A 15,283-nucleotide genomic window follows, 5' to 3' on the forward strand; every position below is an offset into this window, starting at 1 on the left:
CACAGTATCCCATTTTGGGCGGACTATTTGAACGCAGCAAACTGCGGCTTGCTGATTGGCTAAGGGAGAAATCACTAAGAGAGGGATTGTCTCATTCAATAGAGCCTATTACAGTATTTCGATTCCAGTGGCATTTATCATGATTTGAAGATTTATTATCGATCTAAAGTACAAACTTCTTGACGATTATGTTAGAAATAAAGTCAAAACATACCTAAATATTACGTGTACGCTTTAGTTTATACCGTTAAGCCCGAAAGGAGGTGCCTTTGATTGGTTTCTGCCGTGTGACGTCGGTATGTGGGCGTGAGCGTTATGAACATCAACAAAAGAGAGAACAAGAGAAAGGAGAGAGAAGGACTAAGGTTACAGCAGAAGACAACAGATATGTGGATTTAACCTGCAATAACAGGTAGAGTAAACCTTGAAGATATATTGACATTATAATTATATGACACAGACTATGCGAACTACATTTTTCGCTTCTGCGGTTTTTTTCTGCTAACCCCTTACTCGAAAGAGAAAAAAACGGATGAAAGTAACTGGTCGACAATGGGACCTCCGTTATTTACTTTAACGTTAGCTATAATATTACTTAAGAAAAGCTAATGATTGTTGATAATTAACGTGTCTGTTTTTCTGCAATCATTTTCCCATCGCAAAATTTTTAACAGAACTCGTACAGAACGTTTGAAATGGTATTGAAGAGTATTTTCTATTCGCAATCTCTGTAAGGAAATATTGGCATTTATAGTGAGTGGTTCCTTTTTCTTTTAGGGGTTTAAACATAAAAATAACTATTTAATATTCGTTTGCAAGTACGATTTCCTTCCTATAGCCGAATATATTTTTCTTCTGGTCTGTTGTTGTTCGTATCCCCTGGATCCGACTCCTGTCCAAAAGCAGAGCTTTTTAACACGATTATATTCACAAAAATAAACCACCACAAACACATTTTGATCGGTTTAGTACATTTATGCCAAGCTGTAATCTATAAAACATTCGTTTCTGATAATGGTGTTGAACAGTATAGTTTGATAGACCTTTTATTTCACGAACGAAAGCAGCAGCCCCTCCCCCGCTCCTACCAGAAAGGATTTAAAACGCTAACGTTAGCTAGCTGCTGCTGGTTAACGTTAGCTTCCTCGGTTATCATCAACTAAAAGGATAAAACTAAGGATTTCCAGCAGCGTGGATTATGTTTTGTGTGTTTTAGGTTGTTAAGTAACCGACAGAACCTTGGAAAGCAGTTGTTTTTAGGTCCGAGGACATAGAAGGCGTCTACTAGAGGAAATCTGACACCGGAGCCCAGCTGAGCGAAGTGGGCTGGGCTTTGAGCTGGGCTGTGACCCTTGTTAGGACCGAGAGCAAAAGAAGGCCAATACAACACAATACCACAAATGAATAAACACTGTTTTCTTTGTTTGTTTTTACCAAACCTGGATACATATTGAAACGATTGCAGTTGCCCAGGTATTAGATAAAAAAATATCTTCATTTGTTTCCCTCTCTCTTTTCCTTTTTTAAAACACAATTTTTTAATAGCCTTGAAACCAAACGAGTATGCTGTTGTGTTTAAAGCTGTCTCCATTTCTTGTTCATTAATTATGGTGGTACGTGCCATTCTACAGATTTTTCTGAATTTCTTAATATTCTTTGTGAATTGTATTTCTATTTTGGACTGGCCAAGAGAACACATGAATACTAGTGAACCAGGGTGCTTTCCTGTTTTGCAGTGAAAATACTGTGGTGAAAACCCAAGATCACTTCCTCCAGTGGTAGAAGAGACATGGACGCCTTCAAGCTGATGAAGGAACTGAGGGTGAATTATGAGCAGGAGGCTCATTATCTCCCTAAAGAGACGGGGCTGAGCCTCATAGAGTCCACAACAGAGGTGAGCACATTTGGAGAGAAAAATTATCATTAATTCACAGTAGTCATTAAATCTTCTTCTGATTATTTCCACATTTGGAAGTTCAAATATGTTAATTTGAATTGACCGGTTTAAAAAAAAATAATAATAAAATAATGACACATGCCAGCCATGTCCCAAGTCTGAGCTGCTTATACTATGACTAGCAGGCCTCTTCAATACTATTCTGCCAAAATGTAAGTAATCATCAGGGTGTGGCAGATAAACCAGGTTAATCAACAGCACATCTTTGTTTTCCAGGATGACAGTCGGATCTCGGCCAAGTGCAGAGATGCCAAAGTGGAGGACCTGTGGAGTCTGACCAGCTTCTTCGGTTACAGCACGCAGACCTTTGTCCTGGCTGTTAACCTGCTGGACAGATTCCTGGCCATGATTAGGGTACGGAAAGCTCACACCTGACAGGACCAGACATTTTTCACTTTAGCTTTTGTTTTTAACAGGGTCGGGAGACACATTTTGGATGCTTATGAGATTTGTGAAAACCTGAAGCCTCTCACGTGTTATTAGCAGATGTGGTAAACAACTTATATAACAAGGATATTGTCAATTAATTTGGTAAAGCATTCAGCTTGAAATGATAAAATCCACAGAAAACGAGTGCATGATTTATAAAAAAAATATTCCTTTTTTTAATAAATCACTTCCTACTTCCTTAATCAGTACGTTACTGAATATAAATAAATGGTCAATATAACTTTGGGTTCAGCTCAGTGATGTGAAATTCTTACCCAACCAGTCATTTTCAAACAGTTTCTTACTCACGTGTCCTCCGCCTCAGATCCAGCCAAAGCACCTGTCCTGCGTCAGCGTCAGCTGCCTCCACATGGCGGCCAAAGTGACGGAGGAGGAGTGCAACCTGGCGCCCACTGGTGATCTCATCCGCATCGGACAGTGCAGGTTCACTGTGTCCGACCTCTGCCGCATGGAGAAGATCGTTGCCGAGAAGCTCAACTTCAAGTCCAAAGCCATCACTGCCTTAACTTTTCTGCACTTGTACCACCAGATTGCACTTTCCCACTCCACAGACAGGTGAGACCACCATATACAGGGAATTAAGTGTTCAGTTAAGTGTTAATATCCTGTTAAGTTTACATTCCTGCTGGTTGTTCTCCAAATAGTCAGGTTTTAGATGTACTTAAGTTCATTTACTAACACAATCTTCCTGTAGCGTCTTGAAAGTGGCTGCAGATACATAAGCCATCAAAGTCAACATTTAGTTTCTTGTGCATCAGGTACAAACATAGCCTTGGTGGAGGAACGTTCAGTTTGTTTCACATCTCTTGAATGTCAACATAAAATGCCAGAGTTCAGATTGGCATGTGAACACAAAGATTTTTCCCATGATTTGATTGGCAGAACTTCTTCACACCACTGTGCGTTTGTCACAGCAGTTCCACTTGATGTAGGGCAGCAATCACCTCTCGGCGTCTGACTGAAGTGCACTGATAAGATTTGTTGTCGGCTGCTACTGGCACCAACACTTTGCACTTGCATAACCCGACAGTGTGCTTCAATAAGCTGCACTTTGCTTCAAAACTCAACACGTAGTTTAAATCAGATTTGGCTTTTACAATGTTTTCAGTTTTAGCAGTCTTAAATCTTATGACTCAATAGTTAAATTGCTTTCATTTGCTATTCTGTTTTAAAAGGTGTTGACTCCATGATTTTAACTTAATGAACGTTAATACTGTTTGTCTGGGGAAACACCATTGACCTGAATTTGACTGTGTATGAACAGGAAGGAGAAACTGAGCCTAGAGAAGCTGGAAGCTCAACTCAAAGCCTGCCTGTGCCGGATCTCCTTCTCTAAAGCAAAGGTAGGAATTCACAGCAGAGGGTCAAAGGTCAGACAGCATTACAGTAGCTCAGCAGTCTTATGAGGCGCTCAGAAATGAGTTTATTTATTATAATTTTGTTGCTGTTTGACAACACGGAGACTGTGGTAAAATATTAAACTCCTTCTGTGGTTTGTGCTTTCAGCCGTCCGTCCTAGCCTTGTCTGTCCTGAGGCAGGAGATCGAAGGCGTTCGGTCGGAGGACATGCTGGAAATAGCCTATCACATCCAGAGACACCTAAAGGTAAACCCGCATGACTTTATCACACAACAACTCATCCAGGGAGGGAAAGTAACACCTGTGGAAACCTAATGTAATGAAAAAAACCTAATGAAAAGTTTGGGGACAACAACACTCCCAACAGCAGCTTGGGGGGAAAAAAAAAAATCACTTTAGAGGAAATGAGTCTAAAGGTTTAAATTCAAAGAATTCAAGTGATTTTATAAAAGTAAAAAAATGAACTGTTGGTATTTGTTAAAAATTCCCTGGATCAGTTACAAACAGGAAACCCTTTTGAGACCTACAGAGAAAGTGACTCCACAAACATTAACGTGAAAAAACAACAACTTGATTAACCACAGCCTGCAGGCTTATTACTTCAAGGCGAGATTCTAGTTTCTGGCTGAAGGGAAGTGAATTATGTATAATAATAGTCGGAATAGCAGCAGGAGGAGGGAGTGTGTGTGTGTGTGTGTGTGTGTGTGTGTGTGTGTGTGTGTCTATTTATTCTTGGCCCGGCTTTGGTCCACAATATTTGTGGTTATGTAACCTGGTGTCTGGTGTTTTGACGGCTGGACTCCACACGTTAAAGGAAATGAGACTTTTAAATGCTTGCAGTCACGGTGAGATTTCTGAAAACTGCCAAATGTTTGTGATAAATTGGTAATATTTTCAGGTATTTCCATCCTTCTTTACCTAATTACCAGAATGGAAATGTTTTTTTTTCCTCTTTATCTTAAGTTGCACATGCGTGCACACAACCTCCCTGCCACATTTATACTGTATGTGGTAATATAGTACCAGTATTGGTGTATTTTAGTTTATATGTTAATTAAGAAGCTTTTCTTTTTTCAAATAATGTTCCACCATGGAAATTTAACTACAGTATTTTCTTCCTAAACTGCATTTAGAGATAGTTTTAGATCCTGGTATGTTGCGGTCACAGTGATACAGTGGCTCAACCCTCCCACTTACAAACACCTTCATGGCCAGCTGATCAGGTTTCAGGACAAATGTACAGAAGCTGTTTTAACCTAGTTTTTCTTAACCTGAAAAAAGAAACCAGGGTTACAGTTTACAGGAACATACGGTTAAGTAACTAGGTTATTTTAAATGCAAAGATCAGTCAGTCAGTGAATAGGGCAGAGGGCTAAACGGCTAAACTGAACTGCTCTGCTGTGCATTTGGTTTCAGATTACGGACGGTGAGCTACTGCTATGGAGTGAGCGTGTGGCTCGGTGTCTGTCGGACTACGCCTCCCCTGAATGCAGCAAACCCAATCACAAGAAGCTGCAGTGGATCGTGTCGCGACGGACTGCCCAGAACCTGCACAGCTACCGTGTCGTCCCTGAATTGCCCACCATCCCAGAGGGCTGCTGGGATGAGAGCGAGAGGTCAGAGCCCCAAACACACCTGAGCAGGATACGGTCAGAGCCCCAAACACACCTGAGCAGGATACTGTCAGAGCCCCAAACACACCTGAGCAGGATACGGTCAGAGCCCCAAACACACCTGAGCAGGATACGGTCAGAGCCCCAAACACACCTGAGCAGGATACGGTCAGAGCCCCAAACACACCTGAGCAGGATACGGTCAGAGCCCCAAACACACCTGAGCAGGATACGGTCAGAGCCCCAAACACACCTGAGCAGGATACGGTCAGAGCCCCAAATACACCTGAGCAGGATACTGTCAGAGCCCCAAACACACCTGAGCAAGATACTATAGGTTAACAATACTTGCATATATATACACACACTTAATAAAATAACTAATCATACCTTAATATTAGACTTAGTACAAATGTACACTTACTCACTGAGAAACAAACTCAGTACAGGTCAATCCATTTTTTCCTCGTTTTACAAAATATGCAAAAATTCTATATATATCTGATGTAAATGAATGAATACAGAGACAGAGAATCTGACCAAATATTCAACACTGACTGTGAGAAGCTAAATGTTTTTGATACTTAGTGCTACAAACACACTTCAGTCAGAACTCCTAGTACTGTGCTTCGAAGCAAACTTCAACAATCAGACTGTCCGTAGCTTAACTGAACTATGGATTGCGTTAGATTCGGTTTCATTCTGATGCAGATATCCGACTGGGATGACAGCTCACAGCTGGTAAAATTTCCCTTTTTAAATACCGAACACTCCTGACAACAATAACAGAGGCATTTAAAATAACAAGTAGTCAGACACACCTTGTGTGACACACACACACAAACACTCCTGACAACAATAACAGAGGCATTTCAAATAACAAGTAGTCACTCTCTCACACTCACACACACTTTGTACAGCCATGCAACACTGAAACACTATGAAAAGGCTGTGTGCTAATACTTGTATGTAATCCAGTCAGCAAGCTATTTATGTAAATTTGGACTTGGATCAGCTGGAAGTGGAAACTTTAACTTTTTTCTAAAAACAAGGACTTTACTTTGAGTGACTAGCAGATTAAATGGGTGTTTTTCACTTTGTTTGTGTGTGTGTGTGTGTGCGTGCATGTGCGCGTGGGTGTGCCGTCACACTCCTGTGAGGCAACCGGCTATGCAGCAACACAACTTTCTGATGTGTTGTAACAACACGTCACACAAACACACACAGACCGGCCCCTCCGCCTGAGCTTTTCAGGGCCTCTCCTATCTCGTAGCACGGCATGATAGGATGTGTGCAAGTCACCGGTGACGTCCCACAGACACAGAGGTTTCCATTACGTCACATGAGTCAGAGGGCCTCGCCTTAACATGGAATTTCTGGGGTGTGTAAAAAGAAGGAACTGAAACATGGAGCCTTTCCCCAGCTGATTCTTGTAAACAGTGAGCAGTAACCCACAGAACAGCTCAGTTAAACTAAAATCCCAAACCTGCTTCAATCCTTTATGTTAAATTCCACACATGAACTTTCAGCAGATGGTAACAGTCAGCGGAGTCAGACTTTTAACTGTCGCAAGTCAGAACGTGAGATCAGGTGGTGATAGATGGCAGCAGATGGTCTGCTTCAGATTTAAATACAGTTTCTTCACTCATCATAAACTGTGTCTTATGTCCCAGTGTGACATAAATGTTAATACTCAAAGGGGAAAAGTGCTGCTTATTTTTACTATTAGTTAATTCACATTTCCTTTTTAAAGCTATAGTGTGTAGTTTCTGTCGCCCCCATGAGGAAATCTAAGTAACAACAAACCTGTCTTTATCTACCTGTGTATACTGACAGCATATCCCTCTGTGTCTCTACAGTGAGGACTCGTGTGAGGACATGATGAGTTCCGGTGAGGAGTCTCTCAGCAGTTCCCTGGGCAGCGACGCTGAAGGGCCCTTCTTTCCTCTGCACCTCCGCCGCCAAAAACACCGCCAACCCCTCCACGCATGACGCCGCCCTGTGCTTTGCCACCCCCCCCCCCCTTTTTATTTTATTTTTTTTACCTGAAGTCTTTAATTTATTGTTTAATAATCTCCGGCGCTGGTGGAGAATCGCACAACAACTGGCAGCTGAGCAGTCCGGACTCTTCCTGGTAGATTTTAGTCTGTGGATGTGTTGGTGCATGTTAAGATGTCACATTCCAGGGTGTATGCGTAGTTAGATAAACTTTGGTTTGACGTGACGCAGTGTCTGGTCTTTAAGGTGCTGAGCTACAACAAGACACTGCAGTCCGATTCTCAGTTCAGACCAGAAAAGGTTCATGTTATCAACAAGATAATTTGCCAAAACGTGGTATTTATTTTAAAGAATGTGATTTTTTGTTTGACTGTTATTGATCCAAGACCGCTTTTATTAAGGTCAAGGAGGTGTGATCTTGATGTACAGAAGCTGAGAGTGGCTGTGGTTGGTGGTCAAAACTTAAATATTCAAGTTATAAAAGCCCTTTAACGTAAGGTACAGAAATAAGTCCGTTATTCTGAGATAAAGACACACTGACATCCTAATCAGCACTAAATGGTCTTTTTTTCCTGGATAACAGGGTTTAAAAGGTAAATTTGAGCATTGTTTGTCATTTCTTGACATCATTACATTGCGAGCACGTCTGCTCTCATCTTCTGTAGTCAAGTTTAATTTGCACAGTTTTCTTGTTATCTCATTTGATGCGTCAGAAACTGTTCACTGAGTTGTTTAGAGCTCGACGTGTTTAGTCAGTCCTGGATGCCAACAGCAGGGTGACGTGCCTTGCTCAAAGGCAGCAGGGGGAAGAGATCTGAATCAGTCAGAGTTGTTCTTCAGATTCAAACCCTGCTGACAGGCACCACAGGGTGTTCCGAAAAAATAAAAACCTTTAACGAGTGTATGTTGGTGGATGTGTGGACGTATGACCCTGGTTTAAATTTAAAGTTGATCATTTTTTAGGATGAAGCTTAAAAAAGTTTGGTGTTTTGAAAATGTCGTTATGTGAGAATGCTGTATGGAACAAAAATGTTGATCGTGTTAAAAAAAAAAAAAAAAGTAAAACTGTAAATGATGTACAAAAAAATGTTAATAGTTCTTTGTAGATATTAAGTTATTTATTCTTTTTGTCACTTGTACTGAAAAAAAAAAAGTCTAAAATCTTATAAAAATATTATTTTTTATCTGTTGTCTGTCTCTCTTTCATCATGTCTGAAAACAACCAGCTGTTTGGATTCTTTTTTTTTTCTAAATACATGATAAAAGTGTAAACTAAATGGACCAAATGAGGCAGAGAAGTGAACATAACAGATTTATTTAGAGATTGATGTTGCACTCTCACAGGGCAGGGTGTCCTACAGTTAAAATCCTCCAGCAGATATTTCTTTTAGTATGACAGAGCATTAGGGCCATCATTAGGAGAAAACAAATCCAAGTTCTCCACATTAAAATAGTAATTGGGTAGTAAGTGTTTCTGAATAATTTACTTTGTGTCCACAGTGAAGTTGACAGATGAGGTCTTTGGCAGTGAAGTAAAATATTCATCAATATATCGCATCATTAAAAAGAAAAGCTTATTTGATAGTTATTTGAACAAATTTGATCAATTATGTCACACAATTCGCTTATTAAACAAAGTAAAGTCGTGCTACATTGGCCCTTATACTAGGTTATGTTGTATTTTGGCAAATTGTAAGTCTTCAAAAATTTTAATCAAAACTTGGGGAGAAATTCACAAAACCATGAAAGTATTTTTTTTTTTTTTTTTTTTTTTTTCACGTGGCCCTTTGTCTTTGAGAAGACTGACAAAGCTTTATCATGTCCCGTTGGTTTCTAAGGACTACCCAAAACTAAGTGGTGTTATTCAAATCTGTTCCGTTTTGTTTCGAGAAGCAGATGTAGAAAGGAATATAAAAATAATTTATCTCAAAGAGCGAGGTGTACTTTCATTTACAGAGATACTGATGAGGAAAGTCAAACGACGCAGACTTTCAGGATTTCTATTTTAACAAAACACACACACAGTTGTAATTATTACCAGATAGATGTGGATTTAGGCAAATCAAGAAGTCCCAGGATGTAACAATTCCTAAAAACTAAGTAACTTTAGGGCACTTTAGTTCTTTTCAGCTTTTATATTCTCTTAAAAAGGCAGGGGCCTCCAGTCAGTTTCTCTTTTTCCTACTTACTTCTGTTAGTATTCCTACATTATTTCACACACACACACACACACACACACACACACACACACACACACACACACACACACACACACACACACACACACACACACACACACACACACACACACACACACACACACACACACACACACACACACACACACACACACCTACCAAATTAGTTGCAGTCAGTTTTCTTCAGCCAGTCTGCAGACGTGTTCAGGGATCACCAACAATGTGATGGATCCTTTTCCATCATCCATTCAGTTTATCCTCCTCCGTTAGATCCATTTTACAGTTAAGTTCATTCATGTATGTACAATCCCAGTGAATAATACCATACCATTAGAAATCCATTTTCACAAATCCTGAGGCAGCTGAAGACACCAGAAATCCAAAAAACATTCCTTTTAATTTGAGGCCGGTGAGTCCAGCCCCTTGCTTTTGTTTTGGCGAGTTATTAGGAGAAAAACGTGTATTCCACGTGTATTCAGTTCGATTCACTCCCCCTTCGTATGATGGACAGACCAACTGATGAATCAAAATCCCATTCGAGACTTCTTCCTCTTGGGCTGCGACGCCTGCGACAGCCCCATCCGACCCTGTGAACTCTGGGAGAGGGACTGAGACTGGGAGAAACCTGACCAGACGGCGGTGTCCTGGGACAGATCCATCCTGAGGCTCCTCTGAGGGACAGACTGGGAGCTACGGAGCTGAGTGGAGGACAAGGCCATAGGTGGAGGTGGGTGGTGCACAGTGCTCCCCTCTTCCAGGAAATAACCGTCATGCTGCGAGGGCTCATCCTAGAAAAACAAACAAAAGTTGTTGCGAGTTTAAAGGCAAGTCATGATTCTGTATTTTCAAAGGGCCTTTCTTCTTCGTCTCCTTAGGATTTCGGATGCTGACCATGTATTCACAATGTCCCCAGTTTGACTCCTGCTGGAGACCTTTGTTGCATGTCATCCCTCCTCTTACTTCCTGTTCATGCCCAAAAAAAGAAGTTTTAAAAAGGCCCACAGTGCTGGGTTTATATGCTTGAGGTGCATGCATGATTAACTAATAAGAATTAGGGCTGAATGATTAATTGCAATTAAATCGCAATATGTTAAAATGCGATTTTTTTCATTGCAAAAGCTGCGATAACGCTCTGGTCACATGACACGCCAGAGTAAAACAGTCTGCCGAGGAAGCATCAACTTGCCAAGTGCAGGGTATTGTGCAAAAAAGGGCTGCATAATATATATCTTTTTTTTGTAGTCATTGCAATATTAACTAGCGCAAAAACCGCATTGCGAAAGGTTGCGACATATTGCGAAAGACACTCAGATTTTGTGTGTTGGTTTGATAGAAGATATCAGTAGAAAACTGCACTTTAAAGTGTAACTGTATAAATGTCACTTTTTTTTAGTGGTGCCTTTTATATTCAATTCAATGTGTTCAATAAAAGAATGTTGGTTTTATTTGTTATAAATTCAATAAGCAATTTGTTGTATTTTAGCAGAATACCGAAAGCAACAGAAAGGCAGAACTGAGTACACTTTAATATCTTCATTCATCGCAAGAAATATCATTATCGCCATATTCAGCAACTTTATCGCATATTTTCCTCATATCGTGCAGTGCCAGTGCAAAACCTGCCCTGCTAACGTTGCTACCTCGCGGGGCTACACTACTAAGCTGTGTTACCACTTTAAAAAAAACACCTAAAAGCCATGTACGAGAGTTGCACAGCTAAAAAGCTGAACACCAGTGTGTCAAGTACGCAAAAATATTACCCGACAGGGATCACTGACCGAAATGTTTGGAAGTGTTCATATGAACGTACTTCAGAACGGAACGTGGAAATTACTCAAGCATCGCAAAAGATTTGATGCACCTCAGCACGGTGACCAAGCCTGGGCTCACAGCTTGGATAAATACACTGGCTAAGTGGTACAACATGCCCTGCCGCACATTTTAGCCATGTCGCCATATAGGAGTTACACAAAAAATATAAACAGAGTCGCCGCGGAGTTGAAAACAAAGGAGTTTTTTAAGCTGCTATAACTGACGTGGTCAAGCCGTTGGATCACTATGGCTGGCAGTGCCATCCTCATTGTGCACATAGAGCCTCCATATTTAAAGACTGTCCAGTAAAGTTCTCCTTGCCATTCTCGCTCCAACTTACGCTACTCTCGTAACCGCCATACTGCGATAAGAAAAACACTAAACCGTCACAGCCCTAGTGTAATGTTCACTACATACCAGAAAACTGAACTAGTAGACGGGGACTGGAGGAACAGCTTTTCTATTTTAAGATCATTAACATTGGTTGGGTAAAACCCTTGTTATGGGGAAAATCACCAAAAGGGTTTTTCTGTATTTAAGGAAATCTCAGACTCAGCTTCAGTCTAAGCTTGGCCTGATGAGCAGACTGAATTCACATTTCTTTTCACTGCACTCGTTCAGCATGCTATTGTGTTCACCTTTGCCAATGTCATGCTGGGAGGGGGTTATTTTGTTTTGCCCAAACAAATCAGAGTGAGTTACTTATTTATCCTGATAAAGCTGGAGTGTGAAACCTTAGTCTCCCCCATTTGGCAGCGAGGGTAATTACACAAACACTGTCGACGTGCATAAGAAAAGCAGCGGGAATTACTCCTAATTTCCTTGGTTGCAGAACGGCTCCGTGCTCTGCTATCCGTCAATACCCACCAGGTCCGGATTTGTTGTTGTGGAATATATATATATATATATATATATATATATATATATATATATATATATATATATATATATATATATATATATATATATATATATACACACACATACATACATATACATACATACATACATATATATATATATATACACATACACACACACAACCTATTCTAGGGTTTACAAAGATGGTCTGAAAAAGGAAAAACATCCAGTATGCTGCAGTCCTGGGGGGCGAAAATGCCTTGTTGATGCTAGAGGTCAGAGGAGAATGGGCCGACCGATTCCAGCCGATAGAAGATCAACTTTGACTCAAATAACCACTCGTTACAACCGAGGTATGCAGCAAAGCATTTGTGAAGCCACAACACGAACAACCTTGAGGTGGATGGGCTACACCTGCAGAAAACCCCACCGGGTACCACTCATCTCCACTAAAAATAGGAAAATGAGGCTACAATTTGCACAAGCTCACCAAAATTGGACCGTTAGACTGTCTGATGAGACATTCAGATGGTAGAGTCAGAATTTGGCGTAAACAGAATGAGAACATGGATCAGTCATGCCTTGTAACCACTGGGCAGACTGGTGGTGGTGGTGGTGTAATGGTGTGGGGAATGTTTTCTTGGCACAGTTTAGGCCCCTTAGTACCAATTGGGCATCGTTTAAATGCCACAGCCTACCTGAGCATTGTTTCTGACCATGTCCATCCCTTTATGACCACCATGTACCCATCCTCTGATGGCTACTTCCAGCAGGATAATGCACCATGTCACAAAGCTCGAATCATTTCAAATTGGTTTCTTGAACATGACAATGATTTCACCGTACTAAAATGGCCCCCACAGTCACCAGATCTCAACCCAATAAAACATCTTTGGGATGTGATGGAACGGGAGCTTCGTGCCCTGGATGTGCATCCCACAAATCTCCATCAACTGCAAGATGCTATCCTATCAATATGGGCCAACATTTCTAAAGAATGCTTCCAGCACCGTGTTGAATCAATGCCACGAAGAATTAAGGCAGTTCTGAAGGCGAAAGGGGGTCAAACACTGTATTAGTAGGGTGATCCTAATAATCTTTAAGGTGAGAGGGTGTGTTTGCACGCACACACGCACACACACACACACACACACACACACACACACACACACACACACACACACACACACACACACACACACACACACACACGCCATTCAGTCGAAAAATTTCCGAAATATGATTTTACTCCAGCTTCTGTGTAGACTGGACAGATTAGTTAAATCGTTAGTGGCAAACCAACATGACGCGTGTCTGAACACAACACTTTCCTCTTACCTGTGGTGCAAACAGAGAGCTGAGGTAGTCCTCAGCTGGACGCTTGTTGCTCCTCTGATTGGCCAGTGTGGAGTCAGGTTTTGGTGTCTGAGACAGGGCAAGGGTGCGGGAGCTGCTGGGAGTCTGCTGGTCACCTTGTTTATCTTTAACACTTTGAGGTGTGGTGGTCGGTGTGTAAGCTGGAGTGTCAGTTTGCATGGTGGAGGGTGTTGAGGCTCTTGGCGTCCCGCACTCCAAAGAGCCCTCCAACTGGGACATCTTACTTTCGGTGTCTGACCACGCCCCCTGGCTCGCTGCAGAGGACCAGCCAGTTGAATCGGAAAAATCGCCCAGCTCTGACTGGTAGCTGACAGACGAGGTGAAGCTCCCGGACAGCTCCAGGCGTCGGCCGGTGGCTCTCTTTGCCTCCTTCTCCCTCCTCCTTTTCCTCTTCAGAGCCTCCACCTTCTCCTCCCTGTTCAGCCCCAGCTGATCCTCCCACCACGCCCGCCACGCCTCCTCCCCCTGCCAGGAGAGGGTCAGACGTTGGCTGATCTGATCTCTCCATATTTCTGTATCCACCGGGTCTGGCACCATTACCACATCTGGAGCCCCGAGGGAGGCGGAGACAGCACTGTGAACCAGCAGCGAGCGTTTGGACATGCACGCTCTCAGATCACGCCTCAGGCTCTGCACAGGCTTAGCTTTTGTCGAATATCTCTGTGCCTCATCTCTCTCATCTTCAGAAAGGTGGAGGAGGCCTCCAGTTTTGACTGTCAAGTGCTGTAGGCAACGTGGACGGGGCTTCTTATCACGACTCTTATGCATCAATTTCTGGAGCCAATGTTTCCACGTGCTGAGAGCGCCGTCACTGAGCTTTACTGGAGTCTGCCACTCTGAGGGACCAATGTGACCCAAACTGCTGGCTTCCTCAGTATTATCAGCTGTATCTTTACCCACCTTTCCATCTTTCACACCTACTTCCAATCCACACACTTGATCCAGCTCTGGATCATAGTTGACGATGACCTGCAGCCCAAACTGCTTCAGGTTTTGACCTTTCCCTCCAGAGTCGGAATCCTCAGAGGAAGAGTGAGAGTTCAGCACTCGTTGTTCCCTCTCTGGTGTTTCAGCCACAAACCTCTGCACAGTTGGACCCTGAGTCGGTCCGATTACACCCTCATCGCTCGATGTGTCCGATACAACCATCTGAGAAGGTGGTTGAAGCTGTTTGGCTGGTTTTCTCCCTGAAGTTGTGGCTTCTTTTAGAGTTGGTTGTGGCAGAAGATCATCATCTGCTGCTGGAGGTCGACCGGTGTCAGGCTGCTCAGGCTCGAGGATCTGGTAGAAAATATCTCCCCCCCCCCCCCCCCTGCCTTACAACACCCCCCCCCCCCCCCCCCCCTTTTTTTTTTTTTTTTTACACCAAGACCTGATAACATAACAAAACAATGTATAACAACATACTAAACACAAAGGTTTAGCCACGTCATACTTGTATGATTATCTTTTTTCAAAAGTAAGAGTTGGGAATATTATGTCAACTGTACAAAGAATCTGTTGTATCTTGTCATGTACTGAGCACAGTATTTGGGGTGCTGCGTGCAGTCACTGCTCCGAGCAGTTATTGGTCAACAAATAGCTTTGTGTAGGTTTTTTGATGGTTAAGTAACAAAAAAGCCAGAACAGAAAAAGCAGATGCGTCTGAGGTAAATTAC

General features: G+C 42.1%; 2 protein-coding genes across 3 annotated transcripts; one reads left to right on the top strand and one right to left on the bottom strand.

Annotated features, from left to right (window-relative positions):
• The first annotated feature begins 300 nt into the window (after positions 1 to 300).
• On the top strand, positions 301 to 8,442 carry ccng2 (cyclin G2). Of its 2 annotated transcripts, none has more exons than XM_039780164.1 (8): positions 301 to 412; positions 1,737 to 1,894; positions 2,174 to 2,311; positions 2,712 to 2,962; positions 3,672 to 3,750; positions 3,914 to 4,012; positions 5,183 to 5,382; positions 7,239 to 8,442. In XM_039780164.1, exons 2-8 carry the CDS (start codon positions 1,790 to 1,792, stop codon positions 7,369 to 7,371), a joined length of 1,005 nt encoding a protein of 334 aa, XP_039636098.1. In that variant the 5' UTR covers positions 301 to 412; positions 1,737 to 1,789; the 3' UTR covers positions 7,372 to 8,442. The 2 variants fall into 2 exon arrangements, with proteins under 2 accessions (XP_039636098.1, XP_039636099.1); XM_039780165.1 differs by lacking the exon at positions 301 to 412 and adding an exon at positions 734 to 1,473.
• A 234-nt stretch (positions 8,443 to 8,676) lies between these two features.
• LOC120545631 lies at positions 8,677 to 14,925 on the bottom strand. The gene is made up of 2 exons (XM_039780162.1): positions 13,587 to 14,925; positions 8,677 to 10,363 (listed from the first exon to the last, which is right to left on the bottom strand). Exons 1-2 carry the CDS (start codon positions 14,772 to 14,774, stop codon positions 10,100 to 10,102), a joined length of 1,452 nt encoding a protein of 483 aa, XP_039636096.1. The 5' UTR covers positions 14,775 to 14,925; the 3' UTR covers positions 8,677 to 10,099.
• Between the last annotated feature and the right edge of the window lie 358 nt (positions 14,926 to 15,283).

This window comes from Perca fluviatilis, chromosome 17, assembly GCF_010015445.1.
Source record: "Perca fluviatilis chromosome 17, GENO_Pfluv_1.0, whole genome shotgun sequence".
Lineage (NCBI taxonomy): Eukaryota > Metazoa > Chordata > Actinopteri > Perciformes > Percidae > Perca > Perca fluviatilis.

Excerpts from the sequence above, each read along its gene's own strand:
- LOC120545631 (XM_039780162.1), bottom strand. The coding sequence starts at position 14,774 with ATGGTTGTATCGGACACATCGAGCGATGAGGGTGTAATCGGACCGACT. Across the intron at positions 10,364-13,586 it reads GCTCTCTGTTTGCACCACAG|GATGAGCCCTCGCAGCATGA; the intron begins GTAAGAGGAAAG and ends TTGTTTTTCTAG.
- ccng2 (XM_039780164.1), top strand. The coding sequence starts at position 1,790 with ATGGACGCCTTCAAGCTGATGAAGGAACTGAGGGTGAATTATGAGCAG. Across the intron at positions 1,895-2,173 it reads TCATAGAGTCCACAACAGAG|GATGACAGTCGGATCTCGGC; the intron begins GTGAGCACATTT and ends TTTGTTTTCCAG. Across the intron at positions 2,963-3,671 it reads CTTTCCCACTCCACAGACAG|GAAGGAGAAACTGAGCCTAG; the intron begins GTGAGACCACCA and ends GTGTATGAACAG.